The 17,651-nt window shown below is 35.2% G+C and overlaps 4 protein-coding genes across 7 annotated transcripts; 2 read left to right on the forward strand and 2 right to left on the reverse strand.

Moving 5' to 3' along the window:
• Window positions 1–54: 54 nt before the first annotated feature.
• LOC149739014 (sialate O-acetylesterase-like) lies at window positions 55–4,420 on the reverse strand. The gene is made up of 9 exons (XM_089874952.1): window positions 4,293–4,420; window positions 3,706–4,040; window positions 3,305–3,443; window positions 2,927–3,113; window positions 2,395–2,486; window positions 1,914–2,047; window positions 1,530–1,681; window positions 964–1,153; window positions 55–779 (listed from the first exon to the last, which is right to left on the reverse strand). Exons 1-9 carry the CDS (start codon window positions 4,357–4,359, stop codon window positions 531–533), a joined length of 1,545 nt encoding a protein of 514 aa, XP_089731078.1. The 5' UTR covers window positions 4,360–4,420; the 3' UTR covers window positions 55–530.
• LOC149739015 (sialate O-acetylesterase-like) lies at window positions 4,388–9,420 on the reverse strand. Its single transcript, XM_089874950.1, has 9 exons — window positions 9,262–9,420; window positions 8,760–8,909; window positions 8,380–8,555; window positions 7,962–8,100; window positions 7,404–7,584; window positions 7,036–7,169; window positions 6,375–6,669; window positions 5,577–5,766; window positions 4,388–5,162 (listed from the first exon to the last, which is right to left on the reverse strand). Exons 1-9 carry the CDS (start codon window positions 9,341–9,343, stop codon window positions 4,926–4,928), a joined length of 1,584 nt encoding a protein of 527 aa, XP_089731076.1. The 5' UTR covers window positions 9,344–9,420; the 3' UTR covers window positions 4,388–4,925.
• Window positions 9,421–11,555: 2,135 nt separating this feature from the next.
• Window positions 11,556–12,838, forward strand: LOC149739016 (E3 ubiquitin-protein ligase RNFT1-like). The gene has a single exon (XM_089874962.1). The coding sequence runs from the start codon at window positions 11,684–11,686 to the stop codon at window positions 12,731–12,733; it is 1,050 nt and encodes a 349-aa protein (XP_089731088.1). The 5' UTR covers window positions 11,556–11,683; the 3' UTR covers window positions 12,734–12,838.
• Window positions 12,839–14,275: 1,437 nt separating this feature from the next.
• On the forward strand, window positions 14,276–16,659 carry LOC149739017 (uncharacterized). Of its 4 annotated transcripts, none has more exons than XM_089874954.1 (5): window positions 14,276–14,613; window positions 15,055–15,211; window positions 15,381–15,568; window positions 15,801–15,886; window positions 16,043–16,659. In XM_089874954.1, the coding sequence occupies exons 1-5, from the start codon at window positions 14,396–14,398 to the stop codon at window positions 16,558–16,560; spliced, it is 1,167 nt and encodes a 388-aa protein (XP_089731080.1). In that variant the 5' UTR covers window positions 14,276–14,395; the 3' UTR covers window positions 16,561–16,659. The 4 variants fall into 4 exon arrangements, with proteins under 4 accessions (XP_089731080.1, XP_089731081.1, XP_089731083.1 ...); XM_089874955.1 differs by having other exon boundaries at window positions 14,280–14,613; window positions 15,381–15,502; XM_089874957.1 differs by having other exon boundaries at window positions 14,580–14,716.
• The last annotated feature ends 992 nt before the right edge of the window (window positions 16,660–17,651 follow it).

A 17,651-nucleotide genomic window follows, 5' to 3' on the forward strand; every position in this document is an offset into this window, starting at 1 on the left:
CGGGTACTAATTGATAAAACTACTTCTGAAAGAAAAAATATTAATAAATGGGAAATTACTTGATACACATATAATAGAAAAAAAACGATTAGAACAAAACTGCATAAACATTACAAAAAATCCATAATCATGATTTCCTTTGCATATAAATGAAAACTAAATTGATCAAATAAAATATCTGAACAAAACATAGCTTCGCGCCACATTATTTTGGGCAGATGGATAAAATATTTCAACTTTAATTTCAGGTTATTTCTGTATATATATACTGTAGATGGACTACAATGATAAAAATATGTAGTTCAATTATAAATACACACTTTGGTTAATATACTTTTGGTATCAGCCACTATTATTAACAGTGTACAGAATTATGGAAGATATTTGGTTTTGTTCCTAGTTTGCACAGAAAATGGAGAGAGCTTCTATAACTTGAATATATAACTTTAATAATAATAAATTTTATTAGAGATAAATGCTATACAATGTGGGTTGAAACTTGGATTTGAAAATTCTCAAATATTGGTAGTTTATTTTCCATTTATAGGGATAACAAACGGTGGAGCTGGCAAATCACATTCATTGTACACAGAGCACTGCTTGAATGGGCAGGGTGTGAGCGCCCAAGCGTACCGAAGCATTTTTGGGCTTTCTGCGCTATTCGTGCACCCACGTGTGTCAAGGGTTATGGAATATAGATCATGGGACACAATCGGTGTCCACAGCCATGACGGAGAGGGTGATGGTTCAGATATATTGCATGGTGATGTGCAACACACCTGTGGATTGAAAAGTTCAGTGGTTATGTAGCATAGGCAATTGAAAATGTTTTTGATTTGGTTTCTAATGTATGATATATCTGCACAATCAATGTATTTATGGATGATCGGCGTAATGTTAATTCTACAGTTGCTTGTAACATTAGTATAAATAGGTGAAACACATTTAACAGCCTAAACAAACCTGAAAACTCCCTCTTTCTTTCACAATGATCCGTTCTTTACTTGGGTAAGTCACAAGAAGATGGTTGTTTGCTGTTTCAATCACCGACTCTGGAAATGGACCTTGAAACTCAACATTCCTGCCATACCCAACATTTAATGCACCCACCACTAAACGTTTCGCTACATCATCTTTGTCACGGGGGTGTATGCTGTTAAATAAATAAAAAGTAGAAAACTAACCATTTTATTCTCTGTTTAATGTGTAACTTAAAAAAAGCCAAAAATTGTTATTTTTATTTGAAATATATATTTTAAATTGATATGTCTTTTTTAATTTATATAGAAAAAAAACTGTTTAGTTATCTTAGTCTTACCACACCTGAATAAAACATAATTAAATAAGACTGGGCATAAAAAGACAGAAGAATATCCTTTATGGGAGGTTTTAAAGCCTTAATTTATTGGTGTATTCAGTTCTTTTAGTATGTTCTATATAGGTGAGGTCTAACAGCATGGCACGCTATCCGTCTTAGGATTTAGTCCAGGATTGGCACCTTTTCCAAATGGATCTTTTAATCACCTTACCTTCCAAATGGTGATTCATTATCAGGTAGATCCATTGCAACCGCCATGAATGTGTTTGGCATCTTAACATTAGGTGCATACCCAATGTCGGCAGTTTGGTGCCATCTTATAAGTGAAAAACACCCATCATCTGTACTGTTTACTGTACTTAGCTGAAATAAAGGATTTAGTAAGAACTGACACGGTGATTTGTTAAAATAAAAAAATATAAATTTTATTGTAAAACTTGTTTTTCTGCAAAAACTCCCAGGGAATATAAAAGAAACAGTGGACAGGCGGTTTAAAAAATGTTGTTTGAATTTTTCCTTATTTTCCATTTTTCTTACAACAAAATGTTGGCTTCAAAACTGTATTAAGCAGCAAAATCAACCAAACACAACAAACCTGCACAAAACCAAATGGGAATTCTCTATGAGTTTGACCTCCTGTCCCCTCATGCCACTTCTTCCTCCAGTCTTTTATCATAGCAGGGAATGAACATGCGTACTCAGCAGTATGGTAATGAAAATTTTGTTCTCCTGTAAAGGTTTTCTATGGATTAACCATTTGGGAATGAGCATCTTTTTTGCAAATTGTCGCCATTTGACTAAATGTCCCGAATTGCTTTGTAGCAATACAGAGGTTCATGCTATGTATTACATAATACATACCTGTTTGTTAGAAAATGTTACAAAGGATTGTATGTTTTGATGTCATTGGAATACATAAATCTGCCCACACACATGGACAAATAAATTGCATTTATGTGTTATTCATATTTTACAAAAAAAATACAAATATTTGTGCAAAAAGAGTACACAAACACAACAAAAAATAACAAAACAATATCTACACTTTGTAATACATTTGTGTGTTTCAAAATTACCTTGGTACCATATTGTCCCTTTTATAGTCATGTTAAGTAATGGATGAATCATTGCATTCCACAGGACGCTGTTAGAGTTGCGATCACCAAATCTGTGAAAAAATAAATTATATTATTAATTAGTCTATAAGGTTGTTATTTTTAGTCTATAAGGTTGTTATTTTTAGTCTATAAGGTTGAAATTCCATGGCTTGGCACACCATGGCACCTGGATTTATACCAGAGTTACCCCAGTAAAGTTGAAGGTTGAATAGTGTGGGTTTATCAGTCATGCTTTTATTTGACACTTTTACTTAAGTAGTTTTTACCAAGAGTAACTTTTTATTGACTGTCGTTTCTCTGCCAAACCCCTTTTTTTAATTATTAATCTGCTCTTTTTTACTGTATTCGAATAGATAAACAAAATTTATCCAATGTAAAATTTATGTTGTATATTATGTTTAAATCAATACCTGATTTTATCATACGCTGTTAAACCACACTCTTTTATTGTATATTTTTTTAATTTTTGTTTTTTGTAAATTTTTAATACCTTATTTTATTACTTCTTTCTAAACCACACTCTTTCAAGGCCTGTGGAGATGACCATGCTTCCACAGCCGTTCCACCATATGAAGATGCGACAAGACCAATAGGAACTTGTAATGCATCATACAAGTGTCGGCCATATATCCAACACACAGCTGAGAAATGAGACCATGTCCCACCATTAAGAGACTCTGGGTGAAATGAAGTTGTGGGTGAGAGGAAATCAGTTGAACTTGCTTTAAACAAGTGTTCCCCAGAAAATTATGTGATTTAATGCAGAAATAAATGAAGAACTTTTACATTTTTATAATAAAAAAAATTAATAAAACACTCAACAAAGAAGTTACTTTTTTAAAGAAAAAAAAGGGTCAAACATTTTTACCATTAGACGGAAGTGACCACCCAAGTTCCAAACGTTCAATATCGTACTCAGGTTCTTGTGATATTAATTCTGCAACTGTTAACAGTCTGATGTCCGGATACTTTGAAGCTAACTCCACTTCCTTTGCTGGGTTCTCTAACTAAAAACATCATAGTTTAAGTTTTATTAATGAATAAATTTTGTTTTATTTTCATATGGGGAAAAACCAAAACTGTTATAACAAGGATGTTCTATTTCAAACACTTTGTGCCGGCTTACGAGTTACCACATATGTAGCTTTGTGGCTAATTATTATTGAGAAATTTTTTCGATTGTATGCTTGTGAAAGAAGACAACTAGTAATGAAGAACTGGGTCGGAGCAATTTTCGTTAAGATGTCGCAAATAAAAAACCCAGCTTACCATTGAAACAGTGAACTGCATATTACTCTGTCCTCCACACACCCAAACATCACCAAATAAAACTCCCTTAAGCAGAATCCAATGCAGCATTCCATAGTAATCCTGCACTCCCTGGATCATGAAAGGACCTCCAGCAGCATGGCTGTTCAATGTTACTGACCACACTCCCTTGCCTGTTGGTCCAGCTCTTACTTTAGTTGAATATACATCTTGTATGAGTGATATGTTCACTGTAGCACCAATAGTGCCATAACCCCAAATAACAGCTCTGTACGGTTCCATTTGTAGAACCATGTTGTTTTGGTAGTAAGAGGCAAAGGCAAAGTCATCTAAACCTAAAGTTTAGAGGTTCAAGATATTAAAATTATCAGGAAACTAATGTGTCATTTTACAATCAAAAATATGATTAGGTAGCTAGGCATATACAAAGAAATCATTAAATGACAGTAACTAATATGACATTTAATAACAAAATTTATGTGTAAACTAATCAGTCATTTAATAACAAAAAATTATGATTAGGCCTATACACATAATATAAATCATTTAATAACAAAAAAATGTGAGTAAACTAACAAGTCAGTTACCTTTTGTAAATGTCTCCCCTCTTGTAAATGGAAGCAAAACAAGCATTATACCGCAGATAAAATACATGTTTAGCCACTTACAAAAAGCCCTAAACCTAAATCATAGTTGAAACGTTATGTTATAAATAAATGAAAATCATTTACAAAAGTTTGGAATGATAAAATTTGGAGCAAAAGTGCAATCAAAAGGGAAGATTCTGCATAAGAATTTCCATACAATGCAATACATGAACTTGATCTTTACTACATATAGAAAAATGCATAATCAAAGAAAAACTAAGGTGAAAAATGCTACAAAAAGACAAACCACAGGCAGCTAACATAATAAATTTTGTAAAACATCTTTCTGGCCCACCAAACAATCGAATATTATAACACACTGAATTTTTTTTATCTGGAATCTAAGTGTCTACACTACTTTATTGGGTGTATTGAGGTAGACCATGAATATGTATAATTCACACAACTAATATGATTATTGTGGTTATACCAATTATAAAAATAAAATTTAGCTTTCAGGTCACCCGGAGAGCCATGTCATATACGGGAACACAAACAATTAAAATGACTGAATGGCGATATAATATTAAACAGAATTTCAATGATAAATCATTTAAAGATTATTCGATAACTTTAACAATAAAATATGTAAGGTGGGGCAGGCAGGCCCTTGTCATTGTAAATCTGACATTTTTTGAAAGGGCATGGGGTAACGGTCCATGCATACCGCACGGCATTAACATGTTGTTTCATGCATACAGTGATATTCACTCTGAGTGAATGAAGGTCCCATGAGCTAACAGTTGTATTTTGCCATGTTGGGCCATTGTATGCCTCACTTTCAGGGCATACATCGGGATCACAGCAAACCTGATAAAAAAAAAGTAAAAATAAAATCACACTTTGAGTTTTAATATACTGTATGGTGGGGTAAGATGGATACTGATGTTTTTCACAATTATTAACGCTCTTGTAGAGTAGTGTGGTTTTATAAATATATAAAAGTTCTTTGTTTACTACCAAATGGAATGAGAAAAGACAATGACTCAAAATTCAAGAAAATTTTTAACCACTACAAATTTTTCCAACGTTTTATCTGAATGAATATTGCATGCACTGGTATTGCATAACAAACCATTATTTTACAAAATACTTACTAACTATTGTAAAAAGCATTGACTACAACTTCTACAAAATATTGTACAACAAAACACAATCAGAAACACATATACACAATAAACACAATTGTACATTTATAATAATACACACTAAGAAAAATCTTGCCTGAAAATTTTCTGTGCTGGTCAGGACCAAATTTTGACTGTTGCTGTATTCAATCTGTAGCTCAGTCAGAGACCTCTGGTAGATTACCTCTGGGGTTGGACCAACAGCAAGAACATCGTAGCCATAAACAATGTTCAAAGCTCCGTTAGCTAAGCGCATTGAAACATCTTCTTTATCTCGTGTGTGTGGACTGTATTGGAAGGTGGATAATTGATATTTAACATGTATAATATATATATATATATATATATATAAACATCATGCATTTAGGAAACAGCCATGGCAGAGCTTATCTTTATCAGCTTAACCATTTTAAACGATATTATTTTTTTTAAAAATTTATATACATATATACATATAAATATTACATATATAGAGAGAGAAGTTTAAATACGGAATATATAATTTTTTTTTTTTAATTCACCTCTTGAAAACTAATATTTATTTAAACAACAAATACAAGGAAATTAGCAGGAAATAAAAGTTGCCAATCTTCTTTAAATAATTGTGTGGATGCTAAACGTACGATACAGTTAAAGTTATCTATTTATAAAACGACAATTTACGAGTAATATGTTCTGCGTTGTTTTATTTCAAGGAAACTGTCAAAAATGGCTAACTTTATAAAGAGACAAATAGCTGAAAAAATTTCCAGCATATGTACATAGCCCTGGCCCTGTGTATCCCTACACCTTCAGTTGCAAATAAATATACATATATATATTATAAGTACGATTTTGTTTTCGGTTTCATTTATTTATTTTTTATTGCTTTGGTAAGAATACATTAATTTCTTACCTGTTAAAAGGTATCCCACTGTCGGGTAAATCAATTGTAACAGCCATGAATGTGTTTGGCATCTTATCATTTGAAGCATAACCAACATCTGCAGTCTGGTGCCATCTAATGGTGGAATAATAGCCATCGTCCATCCATGTTGGCTCGTTACGAACACAAAGTTGCACAAAACCAAATGGGAAGACGGGTTCAGTCTGTCCCCCTGTCCCCTCGTGCCATCTCTGTCTCCAGTAGTGAATCATTGTGGGAAATGAGCAACCATATTCATCTCTGTGGTAATAAGCATTTTGCTCCCCTGTAATAAATATGCGACATTTAGATTAGATCTTTTTTCTTAATTTTAGAGTTGAGTAGATCTTTAAAGTTAGACATATCACAGATAAAGATAGTGTACCATAAATTTATGCTGCATTGTTTATTAAATAGTTTAATAAATAGGTGAGAAAATTATTTGAGGGGTGACCTATATAGTACCAATTAAACACAAAACTAATACATTAGCCGTAAGGTTACTAAACACCATAAAAACTTTTCCTAATTATGTAACTAAACACAACAAAACGCTATGGTGACTGATTACAAATTTGGCAGAATTTCCCAAACCCTTTGCATGAAAATTATAACGTTTTTTTTTATGGCAAATAATGAATTCAGTTTTCACCTTGGTACCAGATAACTCCTTTGATCGTCATGTTAAGAAAGGGGGAAACCATAGAATTCCATAATAATGAATTGTTTTGTGGATTAGGGTTTGGAGCAATTGAGTTATACTTTGGTACAGGCACAGAAGGTGTTCTGTGGAAATAAAAATATATTGAATATTAAATTAACACATATCACATATATATATAATATATATAAATGTGTAAAATATTTTTTTATGTAAACTTTGATTTTTAACAAACTTATCAAAAATTATTTAACTCAAACCTCTCTCTCAAACAGATAGTTTAGAACACCATTAGAGACTACAAAAATTACTAAAACATATACAAAATATAAATATAAAAATAACATTACATCACTTACTCAAGATCGGCTGGATCATACTCCTTGTTTAATCCACAATCTTTCAAAGCATCATACGGGGACCATGTTTCAATTGGTGTACCACCCCATGCAGAATGAACAAGACCAATCGGCATCTTCAATTTGTTGTAAAGATATTTCCCATACAACCAACATACAGCCGAGAAGCCATTTACATTTTCTGGAATTAATAATGGGAGGATAGACAAACAAATGGATGAATAAAAGAATGAATGGGTATCACTTGTATACTAGGGAAACTTCAGAAGTTCTCCAGTTTCCAATTTTACACTTGGTGGAAATTAGTTACACTCTATCTGTATGTAACTTTGTGGGTGTTTGTTTTGATTGTGTTTTTTTCTGTATGGCTGACAGTTTTAACAACATAAGAAAGGAAACACCCCCACGGCCCCACATGCCACCATGGTAGCGGCTTCAAGCCTTAAACATGATATCTTAAACATAAGAGACAATGGCACTTCAACACGACACCTGATAGTTCAACAATACATTTGAAAAAACAACTGTAAATGTGATTGCTTTGTTTGTTTAACTTACCATGAGTTGGAACTGACCATGGGGTTCGAATTCCTTTTAAATCGTATAAAGTAACATTCGAAGTTTCCATAGCTGCATAAAATATCCGGATATTTGGATAATTTTTAACCTGGTCCAATTCGTAACTAGCATTCAATATCTGGAATGCAAATATTGACTTTTTATGAGTGGGGGAATGTTGCGAACGTAAAAGTAATAACATGTATGTATGTATGTGATCTAAATAATAGTGATAATTGCTTACTTGAAATAAACGGCGGTTACTGCTGAGTGCTGATTAAGCACTACAGAATGACTAACAAAAAACTTATTCTGTATACGGCTATTTCGCAGTAGTCTTACAGCACTTAAAAGCACCACAGATACAACATGTTATAAGGTTTTTAAACTTGTTTTAAATTACAAATCCAGTGGATACCTGTTGCATGGCAAACTGCATGTTGCTTTGACCACTGCAAAACCAAACATCTCCAAACATCACATTATCAATCATAGCTTTCGCAACAGGTTTATCTTGCACTGCAGTGATGGTAAAAGGACCCCCTTGTTTGTGTGGCTTGAGAGTTACGTTCCAGTTTCCCTTTCCATCATGACCTGAAAATGGCAATTGCGTTTGGGGGTAAAAGTATATATATTGCTTGCATGTGTTTGTCTGATTAGATAATTATTTGTAGCCGTTTGTTCTATTACAACTTCAGTTCCAACACTTATTGTGATATAATTTACCTTGTTGCTACAGAACTAAGCCACAGATGTGATACAGCTTCACAAGCATAGATTTAAAAAAAGGCTGCTTACCTAGTTTTACTGCAGACATATAATCCACACCATCAACAGTAACTGTAACTGATGCACCAATAGTTCCGTAACCCCACAATACTGCACTGTTTGGTGCCCTCTGCAAAACCATGTTGCTTTGAAGGTAGCTGGCAAAGCCGAAGTCATCATCTGAAAATACATGAAATGTTTTTTTAAATTCAATGTTGAGGTTACAGTCTATTTAGGTTATGTAATATTCAAATATCTATGTTATAGTTAAGTATTAACAAGATCGGGTTATATCGGCAGGGCAAATAAATAAATATCATTTATTCTTGGTTGGTGGGGCAATGACAATTGAAATAACACACACCTTGCAAAGTCTTACAAGTTACCACATGTGTAAATTTAGGAGTAATTATATTTTTGGGTCTCTTTTGCTATGATGTTACAGGTCAACTACACAATAGCAGTAATTTGTATTAATAAATGCAAAACCACTATATTGGAAGACAAACTAAATAATAACTATAGTACTGACCTGATTTGACAAAAGTATATTGGCTGCATTCACCAAGAGCAACTACAAATAGTAAGATACAGAACGCATTTTTGAGGCACATATCTACGATCTAGACTATACAGTCACTAAAATATAAATTATGACAACGGCCACATTACAAAACAAAAAAATGACAGCAGACAATTTTTAATGATTAGGCTTTTTACCAAAACAATCATTCCGCCACTTCATTCGGTAAATTAATTAAATAACAACATCCTAACTGACAATAACAGCAGGAACAACTTGCATAAAGTAAATTGTCCATCGCGGTATTTAGCAGGGACCTTCTTGACTAGTTCTAGTTCCGTATTTCGGTCCTACTAAAACACGCCCGGCGGGGCCCGGTGGGGCCCGGTGGAAAAAAATATACTAAAACACGCCCGGTGCGGGGCCCGGTGGGGCCCGGTGGGACCCGGTGAGGACCCGGTGTTACGAGTCATACTAAAACACGCCCGGTGGGGGGCCCGGTGAGTATTTCTTGAAAAGGGAGCTTTCCCTATTCAAGATCCACCAAAATGTGATGCGTGTATTCAGATTTTTAGCCTAATGAGACCCCCGAGTTGAGTTTTTGGAAAATTAACTTTGATTATGGATGTACGAAGTTTGTTTCGTTGTACACTTACATAATGAACTGTATTTTTAGCAAAAGTTTATTCGTTAAATTTGGTTAATAGGGGGTGGGGTAAGATGAGACACCTTTTTATTCTATTTCTCGTCCCATTTGGTAGTAAGCAAAGAACATTCAAAGAATTATAAAACTATGTCCTCACGACTCCCATAGACTGTTGTTAATTGTTTAAAACACGATCAGGATATTTAAATATTATAGTAGGACGGGGGGAGACGGGACACCTTTAGCACATAAGATCCAAATTTTCTGTTCGTGTTTTAAACAATTAACAACGTTCTATGGGAGTCGTAAGAATATAGTTTTATAATTCTTTGAATGTTCTTTGCTTACTACCAAATGGGACGAGAAACAGAATGAAAAGGTGTCCCATCTTACCCCACCCTACTATATATGCTATAAGTGTCCTACCTTAGGCCACAGTACTATACACTTATACTTGATCGAAGTTTTATTATTAAAAACTTTAAAAGTCGAACAATGTAACTTTTAAAACGAAAAATGTAAATATTAGACATGATGTGTCTTTTAGTTAGCGTGTTAGGCTTTTACGTATTCGGACAAGCCCTCAGTAGCGCGATCCCACGTTTGTTTCCGTTTTAGCAGAGCGATAATTAAAGGACTTGCGAATTACGTGTCCATTTTCATCATCATGTTTTATTTCCTATGCACATTTTGTTTCAGCGATGACGTGCGAAGCAAGAATGTAACTTCTATCACCGAAAATTGCCATCTTTATGCCTTGAAGACAGACAATATCTTCCAATTTTTTCACAAGTTCTGTTTCACACACGCATTTTGGTGGCTCTTGCATAGGGAAAGCTCCCCTTTCAAGAAATACTCACCGGGCCCCCCACCGGGCGTGTTTTAGTATGACTCGTAACACCGGGTCCTCACCGGGTCCCACCGGGCCCCACCGGGCCCCGCACCGGGCGTGTTTTAGTATATTTTTTTCCACCGGGCCCCACCGGGCCCCGCCGGGCGTGTTTTAGTAGGACCCCCGTATTTTACGGTTTGTTGATTAACAATAACAGTCACGAACAAATACGTGAGGGGAAAACCCAATGTAAATAAAAAGTGGCTGATAACCTAACTTTGGGTATAGGCATGGCAGCCATGCATCTAGCTCTAACGGGTAAAATTACTCACTAAGGCGTTTCAGGATGCAAAAAAATGGCAAGCTTTTAGTATTCTATTAAAACATATGGCATGTTTGCTGTGTAATACGTATTTACGTACCAACTGTTTAAAGACGTCGTAGTTTTCGTGCCCTTTCATTGGAGCTTTGCTTTTATATTTTAAATATTTAAGTGTTTCAGTTAGCTATAACCTGTTACATTTTTTGAAAATTAAAAAAGATACCACGTCACCGACAAAAGCTTATAAAGCAGTTTCTTTGCTATCATTCTGATATTCAATACAGACAACATCGTTCCTTACAAAATCTCTACTAACTTCTCCACATACTTTGGTAACGTTGGTTGTTGATTGACGTTTGTTGTTTTCGCGAAAAGTGTGATATTCAGTTATAGTAACTGGTACAGTTTTAATTAGTGCGAGGTCACGGGTCAGTAATGTACTTGGTTTTTGATATATTCTCCATTTATTTATTCTTAAATCGTTGCTACTATAACAGCTATTACCTATTCTATTGATACGTATATTTGTTTTTATTGTGACAAGCTTGACAGGTTACAGGTACAATATGTTATAATAACTGCACTGCTGTCAAGACACCAAAGGCCTTATCTGAAACTGTTGCTAAGTTACATGGATGAAGTTATTTCAAAAGAAGAAGCCCAACCAGAAATAAAAGAGGAACAACCAAAATTAGAATCTGAAATAACAGAATCAGAGACCAACAGCTTTAACATGGAAGGTGGAAAAAGTCTAAGTGATCAAAAAGTCATCTTAAAGCAAGCTCTACCATTACTGTGTCTGCTAGGTGTTAATCTCCTCTATCAAAACTCAAGCAACATCTTCCTTTTCGTGTCGCTTATGATTGTGTTTGACCATGCCAATAATGTTGTTTTAAGCAATTGCATGTTACAAAATGGGCGTTCAGCTCTTAAATTGTTGACACTTAGTGTTTTCTGTGCATTGATATTTATTCTTGCCTTACCCATTGTTTCGAAGTACTGGATTTGTAATCTTTTGTCTTTAAAAATCTGGTCTGGGCATGTTGATACTTTTTGGGGTGTTTTATACAGTGTTTGTATTTTTGACTTCTTGATGAAATATGTTACTATTTTTGTCAAATGTTTGATTTTGTTGCCTAAGCGCAATACTTCATCGTTAGATAAGAGGGGTGGTTTTTTAATAATGTGTGAATCTGTAAGCCAAATCATACGTGGCTTTCTACCAATACCAGAATGGGTTAAGTACATTGTTTCCGCACCTTCTTGTGTGGCTCTCATTTTGTGCTGGTCATGCGCCGTTCTTTATCTTGTTATTAAGTTTTCTGTTTTCAAATCAAAGCTGAAAATTCTGAGCCATGGTTGGAAACTTTTTCGGTCGCCCCTGATTGTTGGTGCTGCTATTCCTGAGGAAACTGCAGCAACCATAAACCAAAGGACTTGTCCTATATGCCACAGCAAGCTTACAGAACCTGTAGCTTTATCGCCATGCGGACATACCTTCTGCCATGGCTGCTGTCAAGAGTGGTTTAACCATGAATCACATTGCCCAGTTTGTTCTTCAGATGCAATGAATGCACTGATTATGGGCAGCACTAAACGCCTGCCAAAGCCGGATGTAATTGCACCAAAAAGCTCTAAATGGAAAACTGCTGCAACAGAATACATTCTTCAATTGTGCTAATTATTCGGTTTTAACTGTATTTTGCTATCACTTTTATGTATTGTAGTGTATAGTATATAGTTTATATATTCGTGCTGTGAAATAAACGTATAACGTACAGCAGAACAGGTCTAAGTCCTACTACAACAGATGCAATGTCTAGCCCACTTATGAGTTCTGTAATTTTATAGGATGTTGCCCTTTTGTCGTTTACTGTACGGCTGATAATTACGTAATTCAGTGTGAACACTGGCTCGGTGTGCCAGTTTTGTTCAAATGAAATCGAACCCGTGATTTTTAAAAGTATTTTCCTAAGTTCAAAGTTTATTATGGTTGGATAATTTACCTATGTCTAAATAAACAGCAAACTAATTAAGCCTACTGATATTTTGTATTTAAAAGAATCGCAAGGAAGGCACCGGAGAGTGAGTGAATTTGTTGGCCCCGCAACTTTCGCTTTCAATAGATACTCTGTACAGTTTGATAGCGAAAATTATCAATCCGATTTTCTCTGCAGTATAGTATTCGCACAGTCCACCGGAGAGCGAAAATGACACAGGACTGAAAAAGTTTCACGAGTGATTCAAATGGCAAAAAAATAATCAAATAAATTTCGTAAATAGGGGATTTGGTTATATTGGATAACTTAGCTTCACACTTACTGTTGTAAACCGTTCAATCAAAAACTGTTTCGAGAGGTCATTTGCGTGTCGTGGAGTGCTCATTGACGACCTCCTCCGAATCGCTTGTTGGGTAGTAAAGCATCGTTCGTCCATGCTTTCTGTAATTAAACATCGCTGCACAGCGAGATGCCACTGTTTGCTCAAACCCGCGCTTTTCAAGCGCGTTTATTCGTTCTTAGTTTCTTTCCAAGTGCCCTAAAGAATGACTCGGGCGAGTTTCAAGTACAGTGGCGTTGTGCGACTTTTATTGTTTGATAAATTAAGATTTCGGCCAAACGGTTTCTTTTTATGTAATTTTACTGTTATGCGTTTATTGTATGTGAGCATGTATTAAGCCTTGTCTTATATAGATTATATGTGTTATAGTTAATCTTTTATATTCGCAAAGCGGATGTGTCTCTGATCTGAACTGATCGTCTGATTCAATCCAGTTTCACGCCTGTACGCGGATTTAATCTCCGAGTTTTGTAATTGGGATTTTGTATACGTATGCGGCTGTATCAGATGTTTAGTGTATGTAGGCCTATACGCATAGTAGTGTAGAGTTTGATACAAAGTGCTACAGCAGCGGTAAACTAAATAAGTTTATAGTTAATAAAACTGCATTTATTGACATTTTTGTAAGTGTTTCTGACCAATTTGGAAATCTTAATACCCGTATTTGTGAGAAAACCTGTGGGAGTTTTTTACCTATAAACAGCGCATGTAAACGTCACATGTTGCGTTTATACCTAACTATTCTAAAATTTTAATTATTGGCATAACACATATGTCTGTCTATGATTTAAAGTATAGCAGGGTGGGGAAAGATGGAACACATTTAGCACATAATATATAAATATCACGATCGTTTTTAAAACAATTAACAACGGTCTATGGATTTCGTGAATATACGTTTTAAAATTCTATCATGTTTACCACCAAATGGTACGAGAAAATAGGATGAAAAGGTGTCCCATCTTTCCCCACTTTACGATATGAATGAAATACCAATATTTTTATGCAGAGTGTTGAGGGTATGGAAGCTGCAAGTAGTCCACGTCTGTTTACTGACAATGAAAACAACACTTTTCCTTTGTCTGAGAGTAGACGTGTAAATACGCAATTTAGTTCTTGTGCTCGGGACTTTAGCCACACCTGCACGGGTGGAATGCCCGCTTGCTATCAGCGGAAAACGGATATTAGAAGTAACGTAAATGGAACATCAATATATGGAAGGTTTGTCGTGAATTCCTATTGTTAATATTGTGTCCATTAGGTTAATATGGGGTAAGATGATACGATGGTGAGGTAATATGGGACATCCAGTCTTATTTCTCAGGTAAACTATAAAATTACTAAATTTTATAATTTATGTGCCCGCGTCTAAAAAAATCTTAATTTTTAACTTTTTAAACTCGATCAGAAAGTTTGGGATTTAGATGCTTATATACCATATTCCCACAGTACGTAAAGAAAGGCCATTTTACAAGCATTTAGTTTTATATACCTTTAGCCTATATTGGTCGTATACTAAAATTATTCACCGATATTGCGTATCTATTTATAATATAACCGGAAATGGATTTGGATGTTAGACTTTGTGCCTAAAACGCGTTGCAGTATACGGACGTGTTAGATATATAGTTAGAAATATCAAACATAGCGTTTTGTGTATAGAAGCCGCTCGAATGGGAGATACTGCGATACAAGGATGGTGAACGGTTATATAACTTTGTGCTGCGTATCTGCTCTTATTGCTCTGCTTTCAATACTTCTTTTACATTCGCTGACATCGATCTGGCTCGATCCACTTCGAAACTTAAGGCTGAATGAGGCAAGTTGAGTTATAGAATAAGATACTTATATGTTTACCGCAGTCGTCTTGTTGCTGTCATTCGTAGTTTTATTATGAATGAAACTAGCTAAATTTGTAGGACGGTTATAGTTGTAGAGTCATGTAGACAAAGTATTGTACAATTTTTTATTGTGTCACTTATTTGCAGGAATTCGTTTACATCACAGTTGCTATGGCGACGTCGTCAGCTGCTCTGAACCTCTGTGCTATTTCTACATATTGCGTGCAAATATATCTTGTGTACACTGATCGAGTTTACAGCGATACGAGGTATACAGAACTTTCATTAACATGTAACATTGTTGCCTGCGGAAAAGTATACGCAGTACGAATGGGGTAAGATGAGACATGCTTTCTTTCACTTTTCTCGTCCCATCTGGTAGTAAACTTAAAATAATACCGAAATTGTTTAGTCTTAGCCCCACGTTTCTAATAGATTATTGTAAATTGTTTATAGCACAAATCAGGAAATGTAGAATTTAGGTGTTGATGATATCCCATCGTACCCTATAACCTATTGTAAAAATAGCATTTAGTTTATACATGACGATGCCTTGTTTTCGCACAGGAAGTTGCAATATCTACGAGAAGTATCTGGAGTGAGATTTGTTGCAACGATTTGTGTTTTCATCAGCATTCCAGTATTTATCGCAAGTAAGTTTTACACGCCTTGTAATATTTGTTGTAATTGCGGATTTAGTTCGAATATTTGTTGTTATTGGATTTAGTCAGACAAGTAAAACAAAGTAGCATTAACAATAGTAGTTTTTGCAATGTTGTATACGGCACTACACAGTAGTTTTCGTACAGGTTTTGGGTGCTACCTGTACATGGAGTTACATTGGTTGGCGGGGATCATTGCTGTTTCTATTCTTGGACTGGCAGTGACATTCATCATTATATCGATGTCATGTTCCTATTACAAGTGGGACCGCATGCACAAGACTGTTACGAGGTACCAACCGTATAGTTACATCGAGGCCAACAACAACACCAACCCGTGGGTGGACCGCGATCATGCGCTGGAGCATATTCACCTGCGAAAGCGTGAGAACACAAACGAGGCTCTTTTGAGCTTTCGGCATAGACGAGATCGTCGGGTGGCCGTTGCTGACTGCAACCCTTGCGATGGTAAGGTTTCTACATCAAAGAAGTGCATTGAAAACACTGTTGTTGAAAATTGTGAGATCGAAAAAGAGAAAACGAGCAAGAAAACTCACGCTGAGCGGCGGAGAAAGAAGGATGTTGCAGATAAAAATAAAACTGAAGATAATGGTAGCCTGGCAACAAAACAAAAACAACAAATCGATGCGTCTACACTGGTATAGGGTGGTAATGTCCGTATGTATATTCGACCGTACGCGCAATGTTCATGTTGATAAAAGTATTGCTTAATTCGTTGCAATAAAATACATACTCACACTTAATTGCCTGAATTATACCTATTACCTCAAAAAACAATTAGAACAACTTCCAGCAACTCGAATTGTTTTATATGAACCTAAAGTATTAGTTTTGTAGCGGTATTTTACCAGTTATTGGCCCCAACATTGACGAAGACGTAGCCGAAGACAAAAAAGTTAAGATGTCTATGTTTGTTATGCTTGCTCATCCGTGAGATTGTATGCAAACGTCATAATCAACTTCGTAGCAGTTTCAATGCTGTATAGAAAGTGTTTGGTATCCGTGTATAAATGTGCGAAATATTTCTAGGTCTCTCGATTATTCACAGTAGTATGCGGCTGTGGCAGTATTAAGACTCGTACCGTAGCTACTTTTGCGTTCTCTTGTATTCAGGTTAATCATTCTCAGATGGTATGAAGTGGAATGTGCGTCAGTGCGTGTACAGAATAGGCCTGTAACTCAAACGATGGGTTGAGGTATTTTTTATGTATAAGCTACTGGTACAGTGATGCCGGTAGTATTTTTAACGGTGATAGTGAAGAATCCTCTCCTTATTTGCTAACCACTAACTACTACTAACCCCTTATAACCACCAAACCCCTAACCACTAACCTCCTAACCACCAACCCCTAACCACCAACCTCTAACACTTTCCACCAGTCTATTCTGCTATGTACCGAAGGATTCTTCACTAGTTCCTTTTACCTTTCACATTATATTTTTCTTATAAATATAGTGACAGTGATGTTGATGTAGCCTTTTTAATTAATAGGGTACATGTTATGATTTCTGATATATAGCTTTGTGTTTTGTGATAACATCACATGTATATAAATGTTGTGTAGTAATTGTTATTTGGGCTGCTTTAGGCGTATATATGTTACTACATTGTATATTACATACATTACAATTCTATTTTACTGATTACTGTTTAAAACATTTAATACTTTCCTGCTAAGTTGTATGGTGTTAAGTTAATATATGCTGTGTTTTTAGACATATATTGTATATCTTT

The sequence above is a fragment of the Ciona robusta genome, chromosome 3, assembly GCF_009617815.1.
Source record: "Ciona robusta chromosome 3, ASM961781v2".
NCBI classification, from domain to species: domain Eukaryota; kingdom Metazoa; phylum Chordata; class Ascidiacea; order Phlebobranchia; family Cionidae; genus Ciona; species Ciona robusta.